Source organism: Calonectris borealis, chromosome 22, assembly GCF_964195595.1.
Source record: "Calonectris borealis chromosome 22, bCalBor7.hap1.2, whole genome shotgun sequence".
Taxonomy (NCBI): domain Eukaryota; kingdom Metazoa; phylum Chordata; class Aves; order Procellariiformes; family Procellariidae; genus Calonectris; species Calonectris borealis.
Window position 1 is genome coordinate 1,295,844 of NC_134333.1, and position 16,745 is coordinate 1,312,588.

The window sequence follows — 16,745 nt, forward strand, 5'->3', positions numbered from 1 at the left end:
CAATATGGGCGTTACCCTTAGGTAGCCCTCCCCAGAACCACCATGGCACAGACCTTGATCCTGTGCCCAAGAAGGCTGCACACACAAACAAGTTTGAACATGCTTTTATTGGTGGCCAGAAAGCAGAGCAGGAGGTAGCACTGTGGGAGGAAGGGAATAACATGAAATTGTGCGTGCTTGGGACCTGCTTTTCTACCTTGCCATGGAGACATTCCTTAGTGCAGAAGCCTGTGCGTATGCCATGAGGGCATCGCTGACCCCATTTCAACTGCCCCTGGAAGCCTCTGAGCATCAGCAGGTGTTTGATGCATTGTGGAAATGGGGCACTAAGCATTTTAGTCAGAGGAGGGAGAGTCAGGGAGGTCTTGGAGTGCAAACTTCCTCAGCTCTTCACGTATCCAGGGTTCAAAATAGGAGACTCTTGTCAATACTTCAGGGAAGATGCAATATTTGTGTCCATAAGAAACACTGCCATGAGCCTTCCCATTGCAGACTAATGGGCCACCAGAAATACCGTGTGAGGTAAAATGGGCCACCAGAAATATCCTGTGAGGTAAAAGGGAGGAGTCAGACATGTCAGAGCACAGCTTCCCTGCCCTAAGGAAGAAACTGGCCCTCTTGCCTCCCTACGTGTGAAGAACCTCCTCTTTCGACCATCTCCCACCAGGCCCAGCTCCACAGGGCTTGTAGCTGCCTCACTACTCCTCTAAGCCGATCCATGAAGCAATTCAGGCCTGGTGTCCGTCTGAGGTTGGGAAACTGCCTTCACAACCCTGAAAAGAAGAACATAGTCCTACTTTAGACACATGGGAATATCCGAGCCATCCCGCTGTGCCAGGAGGATATGGCAAAGGATTTACATGAGATCTGGAGCCTGCTGGAGCAGTGGCTAGGCTGGGTAGAATATCCCCAGGTATGCAAAAAGGCACACGATGCTGACAGCTGGGGTAACTGCACCCTGGTTCAGGGAGCACATCATCTCCAGAGCTCCTGAGAGGAGCCTCCACACATCATCCTGAAGAATCTAGTTCATTTTAGTCGCCTTCGTCCCCCACTTGAGAACCAATCTGGCTGTCTGGTCCCAACCTTGGAGCCCAAAACAACACTTACATGGAAAGTTGGTTTTTTGCCATTCTCATTGCCAGCACAGATCATGGGCACAGGCCGACAGTGTTTGAAAGCCGTCTCACGCATTTCCTCATGCTGCACCTTCAGGTCCATCTCCATCAGCACACTAGTCGTTTACCCTGTTATCCATGTCTCGCCCCAGCCAGGCACTTCACATACAGTTCCTGGTAGCACATCCTCGTTGTGATAGGGCAAGGGGATAGAACTCACTTTCTTATTCAGCTTGGCGTTGGGCTGCCAAGCAGAGAGAGCATAGGGAGTGGGAACAAGTTCATGGGGTTGGGGAAGTGAGCAGGGGGAGATCCCTCAGATGCCAAGGATGTGGGGGGGTGTACCTTCAGCAGCATGATGTCATTTACAAGGCTATCTCCTGAATAGTTAGGGTGGATGACCCAGTGTCCAACGTGGAAATTCTGCTGGCTCAGCTCTTTCCTATTTACATTGTGGGCTCCCAGGGTCACAGTGACACTCACTTTCCTGCCAGGAAACACCAACATGTTCCAGCTCTTCTGAAGACAAAAGGGAAGCAGGGAATGGGAGACACCAGCCTCTCCTCTCCAGCAGTAGCTCTGACCCATGGTCGGAACCATGGACCAGGAGGCCACTGCCGAGGAGTCCTGTCCCAGGCACACAGCCCCTGGCAGACAGTTCCTGCAACTCCCAGGGGGACGGCTCAGCTCACAGAGAGCCCTGCTGTGCCTGAAGAGGCACAGAGTACTCTTTCACCCCAGACCAGGACTTGTGGCTCTTCATGACTGTGTGAGACCTGAAAAAATCCCACATAAAAGAAAGACAGAGCCTTACGTTTTTCCAGCCACACAGTGAACTGCTGAGAGCACCGCATCTGTGCGAATCGGGAGTCCTCCACGTGCAGATTCATCTGACACATTTCAAATTAATAAATGAGCCATATAGGGCCAAGAGTGGACCTTAGCTTCCAATCCGCCAACGATCCTCCCTGGAAGAGAGACGAGAAGTGTTAATATCACATACGCCTCTATTTCCCATCAAGTTCAGAGGCGGATGAGGTGAATGACGCCAATTACTCTCCTTCCTTGGGCTGTCCAAAGCATTGCTTATGCACAATGGAGAGAAAAACAAGCAACACTTCCTGGGGGTGACTGACCACACCTGAGTCTGGATGTCTAAAGTGCTGTCAAAGGGCACTACACTAGTACCTGTAATGCGTCACTGGTTTCAGGCACAGTCTCAGCTGAGAGATGCAAGTAGAGTAGAGAGTAGAGATATGAGAAAAGGCAAGGCAGGTACCAGGCAGATTTCCTGCTCAGTGCCCGTTTCTGCCCTTGCATGTCCTCATCTAAATCCCATCTCTCTGTACTCAGCAGCCCTGGCCCATGGGACAAGGAGAAAAGCACTTGCAAGCAGAAGGAGAAGCAGCATCTTCTGCCACTGTCCTGAGGAGTCAAAACACTTGTTATGGCCAGGCAGGAGACAGGTGCAGAATGGCAATCTATATATATGAAGTTTGGAGCTGAAACAGGAAACCTCAGCCTGCTATCAGCTTGTGTCGTTTGCTGCTTTTGTTCTTATAAACCCCAGACTGTGGTCTGGTGAACACCACCAGCACTCTCTGAGCCTGATCATCCATCCAGTTGTCCACTCACTCAGATCATAACATCCTAACCTAGACAGAAGAATATCCTGGGAGACAATGTCAAAAACCTTGCTAAAGTCAAGGTAAATGACACTCGCTGCTCCCCTCCTTCCATAATTCCAGTCATTTTATTTCAGAGGGCCTTCACGTTGGTCACACCTGGTTTACCCTTGGTAAATGCATGCTGACTGTTCCAGTCCCCCTTCCTCTCCTTCATATGCACTGACATGCATTATGAGATGACGTGCTCCATGATTTTTCCAGACTTCTGAGAAAAAGTCTGCTTCTCCTGTTTGCTAGATTCCACCTTTCACATTTTTATTCTTCCAGAGCCTGCCAGCATGACATCTAATCTGGGTTAATCTGCTTCCTGGGAGCTTTTTAACAGTCCGATTTCCATCCCACCGAGAGATAAACAGAAAGCTGCAAACCACTTTGCTTTCTGTGATGTATGAGATTGTGTTATTGGAGGAGCACAGACCCAAACTGAGGAGACATTTCAGACAACACCAAGCTGTCATACTAAATGATGATAAACACTTGAGCAAAATCCCACTCCTCTTCAGTATTCTTATGTTTCCCGGAAAGAGCTGATGTTCTCAGCAGTTCCTCTCTTGGCTGGCAACTCAAACAACTGTGAAGTAAGAGACTGTGTCTTCTCTGTGCCCATGAGGAGCTTTTCTGACTATAAGACAAAGTAATTCTCTTATGTCCCCTAGCTTTGCATCCTAGAATTCTTGGGAAACACCTGAAATCACAACCCCAAGTTCCCCTTCTCTGGCTGCTTGGAAAAATCTCAAATACTGGTGAGAAAGTAACAACACAAAGGTGTTGGAGCCAAACAGTGACAAACAGAACAGTGAGATAAGGGAGCCTGAGCAAAACCCCAGGATGGTGCATGAGGAAGTCACAGCCTTTAATATCACTGACAGTAAAATCAAACATCCCAAGCCAGAAAATCCTGTGCAAAGCTTGTGACCTCTCGAATGGGCCAGTGCAACCACACTACTGAGCACATGGGCTGGGGCATGACCGGGTCCTGCATGGCAGTGCCATTGTGGAATTATTGTTCTTTGCCCCCATGTATTTTTCTGTTCAAAATATCGGAAGGGTCAGAGTGGACATGCTTGTGTTGCAGTTTACCAGGGCAATGTTTTTAAAGGTGAACACTGAGAATGTGTACTGCCTCTCTTGGGATGTGTCAGGAGACATATGGTAGGTGCTTGAGGCCTCAAGACCCACTCGGACAATCACAGACTGTGAAAAGCGGAGAGACACAAACCTGAGCCATCCCATTCACACCAACTACCTGGAGGCATCTCTGGAACTGAGTGCTCCAAGAACCACAGGTGTCATGGTGTAACCCCAGCCAGCAACTAAGCACCACACAGCTGCTCACTCACTCCCTGCCCCCTCCATGGGATGGGGGGAGAAGTGGAAGCGTAAAAGTGAGAAAGAAACTTGTGGGTTGAGATAAAAAGAGTTTAATAAGAAATAATAATAAAAATTAAATTGTAAGGAAAAGAGAGAAAAAAAATAACAAAGAGAGAGGAAAATAAAACCCAAGAAAGACAAGTGATGTAAATGAAAACAACTGCTCACCACCAACCAACCAATGCTCAACCAGTCTTCGAGCAGCAGACCCCTGCCAACCTCCCCCCCCAGTTTTATTGCTGAGCATGAAGTCATATGGTTTGGAATATCCTTTTGGTCAGTTGGGGTCAGCTGTCCCAGCTGTGTGCCCTCTGTGGTGATGCATTCACCCCCCCGCCCCTCCTGGGCTGCTTGTTGGTCTCAGAAACTCCCGTTAAACCTTGGCCTTGGTGTAACGAGTCAGGCGGTGAAGCGTCCCTTTACCGTATCAGGAACTCTTGCATATCTGAGGTTGGGGAATGTACCAATCGTACCAGAAACTTCCACTGCCTGGCCCAAGTGGAGGACGAGTGCGGGGATAATTGTCATCCCCTGAATCCCTTATCTGAGTGGTAGCTCAAGTGGAACGATAACATTGTTACTGAAACCTTGAGAGTTTTGACGGATGACTGAAGTCAATCCTCTTGCGACCTATAAACAGTGGTCTCAAGTGAGGCCCTTTGAGCTCTCCTGGACCGCAGCGGGCTGTGCCCAGAATCTCTCTCTGAGTGGAATTCTTCTCAGAGTTCACGAAATTGAAAGTTTGCGATATTCAGAGGACCAGTGCCGACTGGCACAGGACCTGGGCTACAACACCCCTCAGCTGAAACACTCCTCAAAGGCTCAACCCTTTGCCCATTGAAAAATGCCAAGACATTTGATGTGAGTATTTCACTGAACTCGAGGGGAATTTTTAACAGGTACCTTTTGTACATTTATATATATTTCTCTGTGTTTGTGTGTGAACTAATACTAAGCATAATATGCAATTAAGTCACTGTCGTGATTGTAGTAGACTCTACTAACTTACTTTGTAAATGTTAAATTAGTTAATGATTAAGCGCTGCTAAAATCTTGTCATCCACCTTAAAACTGCAAATGAACCTTTGACTGCTGCTAAACACACATAATCCCTTAGACATAAACTGTTGACCAAGTCTGAGACTAGGGGTAGATCCAGCCAGGTCTACTCTGAACCTCGTGACTCAACAGGAGGGTCTCCCTTACCCTTTTCATCCTCGGTCTCTGTACAAATCATTCTAGCTCAATTATAACACGATTTTACTTTGTATATTTTATCCGTGTAGTAAGTAATACAGTGAACCTTGCCAACAAACTCTGTTAAGTTGCTGTCCTGGTTTTGGCTAGAATAGAGTTAAATTTCTTCCTAGTGCTGAGTTTTGGATTTATTATGAGAAAAATGTTGATAACACACTGATGTTTTAGTTGTTGCTAAGTAGTGTTTATGCTAGTCAAGGACTCTTCAGCTTCCCATGCTCTGCCAGGTGCACAAGAAGCTAGGAGGGAGCATAGCCAGGACAGCTAACCCAAACTGGCCAACGGGGTATTCCATACCATATGACGTCACACTCAGCATATAAAGCTGGGGGAAGAAGAAGGAAGGGGGGGGACTTTCACAGTGATGGCATTTGTCTTCCCAAGTAACCATTACACGTGATGGAGCCCTGCTTTCCTGGAGATGGCTGAACACCTGCCTGCCGATGGGAAGCAGAGAATGAATTCCTTGGTTTGCTTTGCTTGTGTGCATGGCTTTTGCTTTACCTATTAAACTGTTTTTATCTCAACCCATGAGTTTTCTCACTTTTACCCTTCCAATTCTCTCCCCTATCCTACCAGGGGGGAGTGAGCGAGCGGCTGTGTGGGGCTTAGTTGCTGGCTGGGGTTAAACCACGACAGTAGTGCTTTTATAAATCTCTATTAAAATCACTTTCTGTTAATACCTTTGACAGTGATTCTTTAAGCGGCCTCTAAACCACTCATTCACAACACCCACCCAACTTTTTGTGCTCCTCCAACCTACTTGCTGGTGGGGCAGTCTGAGGAGCAGAAAAGGCCTTGATGCCGTGCAAGCACTGCTCAGCAGTAACTAAAACATCGGTGTGTTATCAACACTACTTTCAGCACAAATCCAAAACATAGCCCCATGCAAGTTATATGAAGAAATTTAACTCTATCCCAGCCAAAACCAGTACAACAGCGAAATCTCAGCTTGGAGGTACCTGGTTGATTTCCTGTAAAGCACAGACTGAGTGTGCACCCATGCTTTGTGGGTGCTCAGAGGACCAGAACCTGGGCATGAACTGGAGGTTAACTTCCATGAAAATGAAGACACACACATCTGTCCCTTGCTGTCACGAATGAGTGGTTTTAAGGCCACGTAAAGAATCACTGGCAAAGGTATTGGCAAAGGGTGATTTTAACAGAAATTTATAGAAACGTGACCTAACAGAATTCGATGGCAAGGTTCACTCTGTTACTTATTACATGGATTAAGTCTACACAGGGGAAAATCGTATCAGAATTGTGTTGGAATGATCTGTACAGAGATTGAAGATAAAAGGGTAAGGGGGACCCTCCTGTTGAGTCACGAGGTTCGGAGAAGGTCCGACTGGACCCAATCTTAGTCTCAGACTTGGACAACGGTTTGTGTCTAATACAAAAAGGGATAAGAAAACCCTCCTTTTGAGTCACAAGGCTCAGAGAAGACTCCCTTGCTTTCTAAACTCCTTCTCAGAGAGGAGCCTAGGTGTGGCTGGATCTACCCTTCGTCTCAGACTGGGCAATGTTTTATGACTAAAGGGTTAAGGGTGTTTAGCAGCAACTTGGAGTCCAACAATACTTAAGCATTAATCAATTTGGCAGCTATACAAAGAATTAGTCAAGTTACTACAAATACTAAAACAACTTAACTACAGATTATGAATATGGTACCAAAGCTAAATGAAAGGCCTAAAGCTAGCTAAATTTATAAAGGTATACCTGTTAAAAATTCCCCTCGAGTCCCATGAAATACTCATGTTAAATGCTTTGGCATTTCTCAACAGGCAAAGGGCTGAGCCCCGAGGAGTGTTTCAGCCCAAGTCTTGGTGTTCCTCCGAGTATTGCAAATCCGAGTTTGCAGACTCTGAGAGGCGTCCCACTCAGAGGGAGATTCTGGATGCAGCCCGCTGCGGTCCAGGAGAGCTCAGAGGGTCTCGCTTGGTACCGCTGTTTATAGGTTTGCAAGATGATTGGCTTTAGTCATCAGTAAATTTCCATTTTTGGTTACTATCAGAGGTGGTCCAGGGTAGTAATTATGGTATTGTTTCATGGTAACAATGATATTGTTCCACTTGAGCTATCATCCAGGTAGGGAAAGCTTCAGAGCCATCAGAGATGACGAATTATCTCTTGTTTCAGTTCCATACCTTGATCATGTAGCTAGTGTCCCTGGTACGATCAGTGTCGTTTCCCACCTTAGCCATGCAAGAGTGCTTGGTACGGCCAAGGGACGCTTAACCACTCAACTCATACACAGCGGCTAAAGCTTAACAGAAGGTTCTGAGATCGTATCGTAGCTCAGAGGAAAAGAGGGGGAGGAATGCACCACCACACTTGCCATGAGTGGAGCAGAGTGTACCAGAGGTAGATGGCTTTTCAAAGACTGAGCTTCAGCAAGGTGAATCCAGGCGCATCCTTCCACTGCTGCAAATGAATTGAAAGGCAAGCGGTCATTAGAAGTACTGACTGAGGACAGGACACCTTTAAAGAGCTGAGGGAGTGCAGCTGATACACAGCAGAGGCAGAGACTTCCTCCCCTGCTTGTGATCAGAAGGGAAAGTTCCACTCTAATGCCTGTGAGTGGCGGAGCCGTCGGTAGCTTTGGCAGAGGTTAGAGGTGACTGAGAAGACAGAACTCCGAATGGGACTCCGCATCCTGCTGCTCTTGGGCGAGTATCCTCCTGCTCCTTCTCCTTTCCCCAGCTGGGGGGAAATCTACTGCTGCTTCCGAGACAGAAAACAGGGTGGTTCTGCAGCTTCATTTTCTGCTGAAAAAAATGTAAAACCTGAGGGCTTATCCAGACACAACCTAAGGCTTACAATGAGAACAGAAACACTTCCGTTTTCTTTAAGATAAAGCCTAACCTTGCCATCTGGGCATGGGTCTTTTACAGGAAGCTACACGCTTTTCACATCCCTTTTTACCCTCTCCTGGTTGCAGCACAGTGCCTTTAATCATTGAAACACTACCAGTTTCTTCACAATTCTGAATTGTCCAAGCCTATGCCTTTCCAGGGACTGCAAGGGGTCTGGCTCCCCTGCTCGGGCAGAGGGCATGCATCCAGTCGTGCCCACAACAAGCCCCTCACCGAAACATTGAAGTCAAACTTCAAAGTCGCAGAGCTGCAGCAGCACCTTCATTGAAGGAAAACACAGGAGCTGGAAAATTAGGACAAATGTGTTTGGCTCTCATTGCCTCTAAAATGTGAGAGCTCAGCCAGGTGGCCTCCCCGGTTCCATGCGACATTAACTGTTAGGATTGGGGATACGTGGAGGAGAGAGAAGGGTCCTTCCACTATGTCTCTGTGCTTGGCTTTGGGCTTTGTCCGAGAAGCAAGAGACACTGTCTGTCAACAGCTACACAACGGATGGCTAAGCTGAGAAGCCAGCTCTGACCCGTAGTTTATCTCATGTGACTTTCTCTTTGATTTTGGCCCCTTGCAGGCTGAGGAACTTTACTGCCTGCAGGTTAGAGGGACTTATTATGGGATGCCAGGAGTAGCATTTTGGGATTGGACAAAAGATACTATGGGATGTTTAAAGCAAGCAGTTAAAGGTGGGGAAAGGGAAGGACCAAGGTGGCCTGAAGAGAAACGCTTGTGCGAAAAGGCAGATAAGGGGATAAAAGGAGCTGGTCGTGTATAAACAGGCTGCTGGTTGGTGCACTTGTCTGGCCATGTGCTCTGCCTCATCTCGTCTTGCCTTCTGATGAAACTCCATCTCTCTAATGATTTTGAGAACGAGTTCCCTAAGGCCCAAGCCCCCGAGAAGAGCAGGAACCATGATTCTGTTGCAGCACTGTGGGAACTGACAGACCACATATACGCGCTGTGTCAGACTTGCTTCCGCCCCTCCCTCCCCCAGCACTAGACTGCAAGGCTCATTCAGACAGCCACCGTGCTTACCTCAGACATACCTACTTTTCCTGGAAGAATGTCAGCCTCTTCCTTTCAGCATTTGCAATGATTTCCACAGCTTTTCACACCCCACTGGTGTTTGTATCCAAAGTGAGAGATCAAGCTCTATGTTGATTTTAAACTTTGTGTGTTTTCTGCCTGGGTGTGAAACCAAGGAGGCACAAATGCAGTGTGAAACCTGAAGCATGATCATTCCCACAGGTGGGAAGAACACACTGATGCAATCTCAACAACCAAAAGAAGGTTGAAAAGATACAAAAGACATGGAAGGGCTGGATCAACCTGCAGAGGGTGGAAAAAACTCCTTTCCCCTACTTTTGGACTTGTGTCACTTTCCTACAATCTACGGCTCCTTCCAAGAAAGACAGAAGGGTTGTTTGGCAACTTCGTTTCCTGGTGACAAAATGTCAAACCGGAGAAGTCATCCAGACACAATGTGAAGTTTAGAATGAGAATGGAAATACCTGCCTTATCTTCAAGATAAAGCCTTCCACAGGAAGCTGTTTGCTTTTCCAGTGCCTTTTTACTCTCTCCTGGCTGCAGCAGGGTGCGCTTTAACCGTTGAAACCCTACAGGAAAACCTGACTGCTCAGAGACGAAAGATTGGTTAAAGGTTGGTTAAAGATTGAAGTCTTGTCTGAGGGCCAGCAACCAGAGCAGGGGACCATGAGTCACCAGGCCCCAGGTGGCTGGGGTGCCAGGAACTGGAGAGGCCAGCCAGCCTGCCTGAGTAGGGTAAGAAACTTGTAAACCAGGTATGGAAGTGGCCATAACTTTTGGCTTGGTATCAGGCATACTGCAGGGTCCAACAGCAGGACCAAGCCAAACACTGCAGAGACCACGAGGTCTGGACACCACCCGAGAGACCCGTTTGTGTGTGTGAGGCAAGTGGAGATGGGAGGATCCAAGGGCCAGCTACTGCGTAGGCTGAGTGTCTAAGGCCGGTTTCTGGGGAGATACATCACACATACGGGTCTGTGGATGTGTTTGTGTGTGCAAGTGGGTCTGTGTCCCAGCAGCTGGAGTGCGGTTGGGGGCCTCAGGGGCTTGCCCGCACAGATGCCAGCAACTATGAGGGTGGTAGGGTGGTGTGGGTGAGCCAGGAGGGTCTGTACCAGCTGTTGTAGTGGTGCTGGACCTCAGGGCTCACATGCCCAGGTGCCAGAAACTGGGGATCCAAGAGCAGGCACTGCACACCCTGCGTGTCTAGGGCAGTGACTGGGAGATCTGTATTGTACGTGTATATGTATGTTTACACACGTACGTGTGCCCCACTGACAGACCCTCGTCCTGATCAGCCAGAGGTGAACCGGATGAGGCTGCTGGGGCCATCAGCATTTGCAGAGTGTTTCTACCCACATTGATCTGTGCGGCCAGCCTGAAGGTGTAGTCATGCCTGGGGTGCACATGTGAATGTGCCTGGAGGGGCCCAGCTGCTCTGGGGAACCCTGGCAGGAGCCACTGCAGCTGCCGTTCACAGTCCCTGGGCCAGGCCCTAGATCCTGCCTGCGATGGCCCCTGCAGCTTGGGGTGAGGTGTGCTCTGGGTCCCCAGCCCTCTGGGCACCACCACCTCCAGCAGCTCCTGCTGCTTTGGCATGAGAGGAAATGAACTTTGGGCATCCATTCAGAAGTGGTAGTAAATTGGGCATCACGTGAAATCTTCCATTTACTTCTCCCCTGATCTCACCTCCGTGGTCATCGTGGACCTTTCATGGATTACTGCTTGAGGTACCTTGCTCCTGCTTCAGATTCCTTCCACTGGCACTCCCCAGGGAATCCCCTGTCCAGAGTAGGGTATCCCCCTGAAGTCATACTAGGCTTTTAAAAACGTTATTAAATTTATGATATTGATTGTACTAACACAGGTGTCGTAAATGAAAAGACTGCATGGAGCTCTCCTCCTACATAAATTCTGGATATAACTATATCAAGCCACTTTGTTACGAGAATTTTGCGTTCAAACACAATCCAAGGAAATTAGTATGAATGTTGCTAGGAAATTAGTATGAACGTTCCTAAGTTCGAGGGAGGGATGATCAATGTATGCCGATTGCTGCATGCAGATTGGTGCAGATTGGTGCACATTGATATATGTTTCTTTTTTTTTTTTTTTTTTTTTAGTTGACAGGTTCTCTCTCATAGCAGTGAGCAGCAAGCATGAAGACAGCAGCAGAAAAAACAGGTGGAGATGTCTTCTGCACAGATGGGAAGCCTGTTCCCTGGAGGGCCATAGAAGTGCAACACCACGCAGTATTACTCTCATCTGGTTGGGGAGGGGGGATTTGAGGGGTGAGGCGGGGGCTGATTTTTTGGTTTTTAGTTCTCATCCTCTCTTACGAACTCTTTTTGTCAATGAGCACAACTGAAAGGCTTCTAGTGCCTACAGACACTATTATGACCAATTATCTAAGAAGAAATTCCTTGTTTTCCATCCTCTGAAAGCCTTACAATTAAATTTCCTAACATAAACAATGCCTAGCAAAAGTAAAAGTTTTAGCAGCTCCACAAGGAGGTAGAAATGGAAACTACGTTCTGAAAATATAATCACTTTCATCTTTTGAACTAAGCTCCAAAATTAATAATTCAATGTTTAAAAATAGAATCGTAGACTCATAGAACCATTTAGGTTGAAAAAGACCCTTAAGACCATCAAGTCCAACCGTAAACCTAACACTGCCAAGTCTACCACTAAACCACGTCCCTAGGCACCACGTCTACAGGTCTTTTAAACACCTCCAGGGATGGTGACTCAACCACTTCCCTGAGCAGCCTCTTCCAGTGCTTGATAACCCTTTTGGTGATGAAATTTTTCCTAATATCCAATCTAAACCTCCCCTGGCACAACTTGAGGCTGTTTCCTCTTGTCCTACCACTTCTTACTTGGGAGAAGAGACCAACACCCACCTCACTGCAACCTCCTTTCAGGTAGTTGTGGAGAGCGATAAGGTCTCCCCTCAGCCTCCTTTTCTCCAGACTAAACAACCCCAGTTCCTTCAGCTGCTCCTCATAGGACTTGTTCTCTAGACCCTTCACAAATGCACATTGCAAGAGATCTTTTATGATCAATATGACTATGCTTTTCTGCAGTTAAACATGACACAGTAATAACAACAAGCATGTTACATACCTGTGTCTTGCCCCCTTACCGCCTTCAGATACTGGATAGCAGTTTTGTGTCTCGCTTGAGGACTTGGTTAACACTTGACTGCATCTTTTTTTGGGGAGGGGCATGCACCTATGTGGACATAGTGGTGGCTGACCAAAAGTAAACACCGGGATGAGCTTGTATGAGCGCAGGAGGAGGTTGTTCCCTGTCCTTTGCTCACAAGCTCTATGCCTTCCTCTGTAGCAAAAGGCAGTTCAAAGGAAGAATTAGGTCTATCCTACTAACTGGGTTCAAATACAGAAGTGAGGGAGAGAGAAATCCCTGTGCTGTAACATTTAGATATGCCACCACATTCCCAGAGTAAAACAAAAGCAGGTTTGTAGTAAGATTATAGGAGAAGCTGCTGAATCTTGTAAATGTTTATTTAAGATACTATGGGAATTGTTATAATATAACAATTTGGTAAATTGTTTTTTAGAACAAGAAAGGAACGGATGAGCCAGTAGGCATGAACTTGAGATAAATGAAGTGTCTTTCAAACTGTAAAAATTGTGCCAAGTTCCTCGAAGGTCATATCCTAAGTTAACCTACACTAATTATAGTACGAAAATCACACCTCCACTGCTGAAATCTCCCCCTACCACATTAATCCCCTTACCCACTGAACATGCGTAGTTAATTTTGAGGATGACAAAGCAAAATGGTAATGAGAAAATTATAATACCCAATCTGTTTGTAGAGTGGGAGGTAGTTAACTGGTTTTAAGATATAAATAAGGACTTGTTTTGTATTTTGGTGTGGTGGCTTTGTGGAGTTACTGCGCAGACATAAAATAAACAAGTATCTTGGCTCTGTGTGTGTGATTGGGTTATTGCATACCGGGCAACGAACCCTGTTTGAGGGACAACAGGTTCACTGAAATCTAGAGGAATAGAGTAAAAGACTCTTAATTCTGAAGTAATTCTTTGCACCAACATATATCGTCAGCCTTGTGTTAATGGACTTTCAACGTTACTACAGAAACTGTGTCTAAGGAGAACATCTGACAAGTACCAGAACATTGTCTCAACCCTCATCCATTTCTCCTAGAGTCCCACCTGGTGGAATGGTTTTTTTGTTTTGTTTTTCAGGACTTTTTTTTTTTGCCAAGCCTTCTTCACAAATTCTTTCTGCTTTTTGAACCTGTTTACACCTTTTGGAGAAAGCCTCTGTCAAGAAAGGGAGTGTTTTTTCAGGAAAATCCCCTGTGAAAATGGAAAGAAAAAAAAAACAGTTCAGAAATGCATCTTTGTGACAATTGAAGGAAGAGGTGACATGCAGATGTGCTCAAATCTGTGATAAGGCAGCAACTTTGATTTCTTGTACACATTTTCTTTAAGATTTTGGGCAGTTTCCAGCACTAAGTCTTGGCTTGCACAAACACCTCTACATGGCTTTTCTCATCAAATTAAAATGACTTGGTTCCTTGAATTATACCAATCCCTTTGTTACTTACAATTAAAGGCAGAATCTGTTCGGAACACTGAGGGATTGTCCTAGTTTTTACTCCTTTTTGCACAAACTCATGAAACACATAAGCAGTTTGCAGTTTACATCGGGGCATGCACTAGCGTGGGAAAGCGTCCCTCAGTTGTCTCCTGCAATTTGTAGTGTTGCAATTCAAACTGAGATGTTGTGCTGTTACAAATTACTTGAGCTGTAAGAGAATGGATGAAGAGCGGCACAAGAAGTGCTTTCTACTATCCAGTGCACTGTATTCTTGGCAGTCATCACTTTCCCCTTAGGACAGAAGGAAAACTTATCTGATCAGTAGAGATTAAACTGATACCTTCTATATTTGCAAGCTGGGCCCGTATTGTTGGTAGGGGCAGAGCTAAGTGTATTCATAACCCTCCTCTCACTTTTAGATCATTTTTCCTGCTTCTAGACCAGACAATGAGCCATCTTGAAAGCAGTTCTGAAAATCAGAGAGCTTAGGCGTAAATATAAACCCAAACACTTGGCAAACACAGAAATATTGGAGAAACCTATGCTATTTCTCTCCTATAAGGATGTTGGGGTTTTTTTATAGAAATGCTTACACATTAATTAGTCCAAGGAAAGAAATTGGCCTAACAGCCCAGCAGCTAGGACACTCACTCACGTGACTCTCTCAGGATGCTGGACAGTTTGTCTCCTTTCCAGGGGAAAAAACTACCTTAGGTTCAGATGAAAAATTTTCATAAGGCTGATATTTCAGTTTCACTTAATAATTGACAAGAGCTTGTTCATGCCTTATCAGAACCCCCGTATTTGTTCACAGCTGTTCTCAAAGCCTTCTTTACATTGTTATTTCTTAAGCTGTAGATGAGGGGATTGACCAGTGGAGTGAGAACTGTGTAGCAGACAGAGAATACTTTGTTGAGGTCTCCCAGCGTGTGTGGTTTTGGTACCAAGTACACAACAATCAGGGTCCCGTAGAAAAGTGTCACCACAGTGAGGTGGGAAGAACAGGTAGAAAAAGCTTTATGCCTTCCTGTGGAGGATGGGATCCTGAGGACAGTGTTGCTGATGTACACGTAAGATATGAGCGTCAAGAGAAATGGGGGTAGTGTGAAAAGGGAGGCCAAGATGAATGTTACAAGCTCAATCCAGTGGGTATCACTGCAGGAGAGCTTTACCACCGGTGTGCAGTCACAGAAGAAATGATCAATTTCATTTGGGCCACAGAAAGTTAGCTGTGGCATCAGAGAGGTGACTATGGCACTAGCCAACAACCCATTTATCCAGGATCCACCTGCTAACTGGAGGCAGCACCTGCCGTTCATTATGGTTGTGTAATGCAATGGTTTGCATATCGCAATGTACCGGTCATAAGACATGACAGTCAGGAGACAGCATTCTGCACCTGCTAGCCCAGTGAAGAAAAAGTACTGCAGAAAACAACCACTAAGTGAAATAACATATTTGTTTGTTAGGAAACTTGCCAGCATTCTGGGCAGGATGGTGGAAGTGTAACAGGTCTCCAAGAATGACAGATTCCCCAGGAAAAAGAACATGGGGTTATGAAGGTGATGATCAGTCACAACCAGCACCATGATCAGGAGGTTCCCTAGCACAGTTGTAATGTAGATCACTAGAAACATCAAGAAGAGGATAAACTGTACTTCTGGAATACTTTGGAAACCCAGGATGATGAATTCCACAACAGCTGTTTCATTCCCCTGCTCTGCTCTTCTCATGATTGCAACAGTTATAGTAAAGTCCATGAAAATAATTTGAGATTTTGAGAAGTCTACCCACTTTTAGTGCAGGTGTGTTAATTAACAAAGAGAGAGGGATCTTCTGTAGGAAACTCCTCGGAAAGATGGCAAATAAAAATTCTGGTTTCCCAAGGGGTTATTTATGCCAGCTAACTTAATGTCTATGAGGCTAATCTCCATCACCTTCCCCATCAGAGTCAAGATTCACCCATCCCCTTTCCACAAGTTATCAAGATCACACAAAATACATGTCTAAAATCAGAAGTACCATACAGAGTTCCATACTTCAAACATAAAGACTTAGCCTGCTTTTAAACTATTATTCAGATGTCAAAAAATAAAATAAAAAAAAGAAAGTTGGTTCACAGCCTTCATGTCAGACAAAAAAAATCTGTGCTTGGTACTACACACTCTCAGTGAATGTTGGGGACCTAACTTTCTTTGATGCTTTGGAAAAGCCAAGTTGCAGTGATTGTGCAGAGAACAGAAATTCTTCAGTCACAGGTATTTGTTTTCAAGTTCAACCAAATATTTCATTATGTGCAATGGAAATATATAATATTCTTGTGCTTCTTTTTTTGGTAAAAGTACTGAAAACAGTTATCATTTTAAATAAAACCTCTAATTCTGAGAGCATCAGAGTACAATTTATAACAATGAGTTTCATCATTACCCACCCTTTCACCTTGTTTTCTCCCAAACTAGTCACCATTTTCAAGTTGAATTCACAGTGACTTGAGTTTTCTTGAAACTCTCATTTTGTCCATACTCGTTAATGAGTGCTCCCCCACACACCAGCCATTCCTCCCTCAGGAAACCAAAAATGCTTCACCTGCACTAAGGGGTTATTCAGTGTTTACATGTTTCATTTTCATGTGCCTTGGCATAACACATAACATAGTGCTACAGAGAGCCGCAGGAATGATGTTTCTCCACGACAGAGGATTAATCAGGAAACAAGGGTGTCCAGAACACAGGCAGAGGCAGTGACCTCACCTGCAGCACAGACAAAAGGTGGGCAGAACAGGGCCAGTGACATTA

The 16,745-nt window shown here is 45.8% G+C and overlaps 2 protein-coding genes and 2 pseudogenes across 2 annotated transcripts; 2 read left to right on the forward strand and 2 right to left on the reverse strand.

Annotated features, from left to right (window-relative positions):
- LOC142091706 (von Willebrand factor A domain-containing protein 5A-like) overlaps window positions 1–16,745 on the forward strand; it is a 521,312-nt pseudogene that overhangs the window by 423,961 nt on the left and 80,606 nt on the right.
- The window catches only part of LOC142091600 (epimerase family protein SDR39U1-like), a 334,998-nt pseudogene that overhangs the window by 245,014 nt on the left and 73,239 nt on the right, over window positions 1–16,745 (forward strand).
- LOC142091671 (duodenase-1-like) lies at window positions 336–11,055 on the reverse strand. The gene is given in 5 exon segments (XM_075171062.1): window positions 336–517; window positions 1,113–1,362; window positions 1,464–1,637; window positions 3,887–4,000; window positions 11,044–11,055. Coding segments are annotated over 5 exon segments (732 nt in total).
- LOC142091675 (olfactory receptor 6N1-like) lies at window positions 14,730–15,683 on the reverse strand. The gene has a single exon (XM_075171065.1). The coding sequence runs from the start codon at window positions 15,681–15,683 to the stop codon at window positions 14,730–14,732; it is 954 nt and encodes a 317-aa protein (XP_075027166.1).

What these genes read in the sequence shown, in the direction of transcription:
- LOC142091675 (XM_075171065.1), bottom strand. Translation starts at nt 15,683, where the DNA reads ATGAGAAGAGCAGAGCAGGGGAATGAAACAGCTGTTGTGGAATTCATC.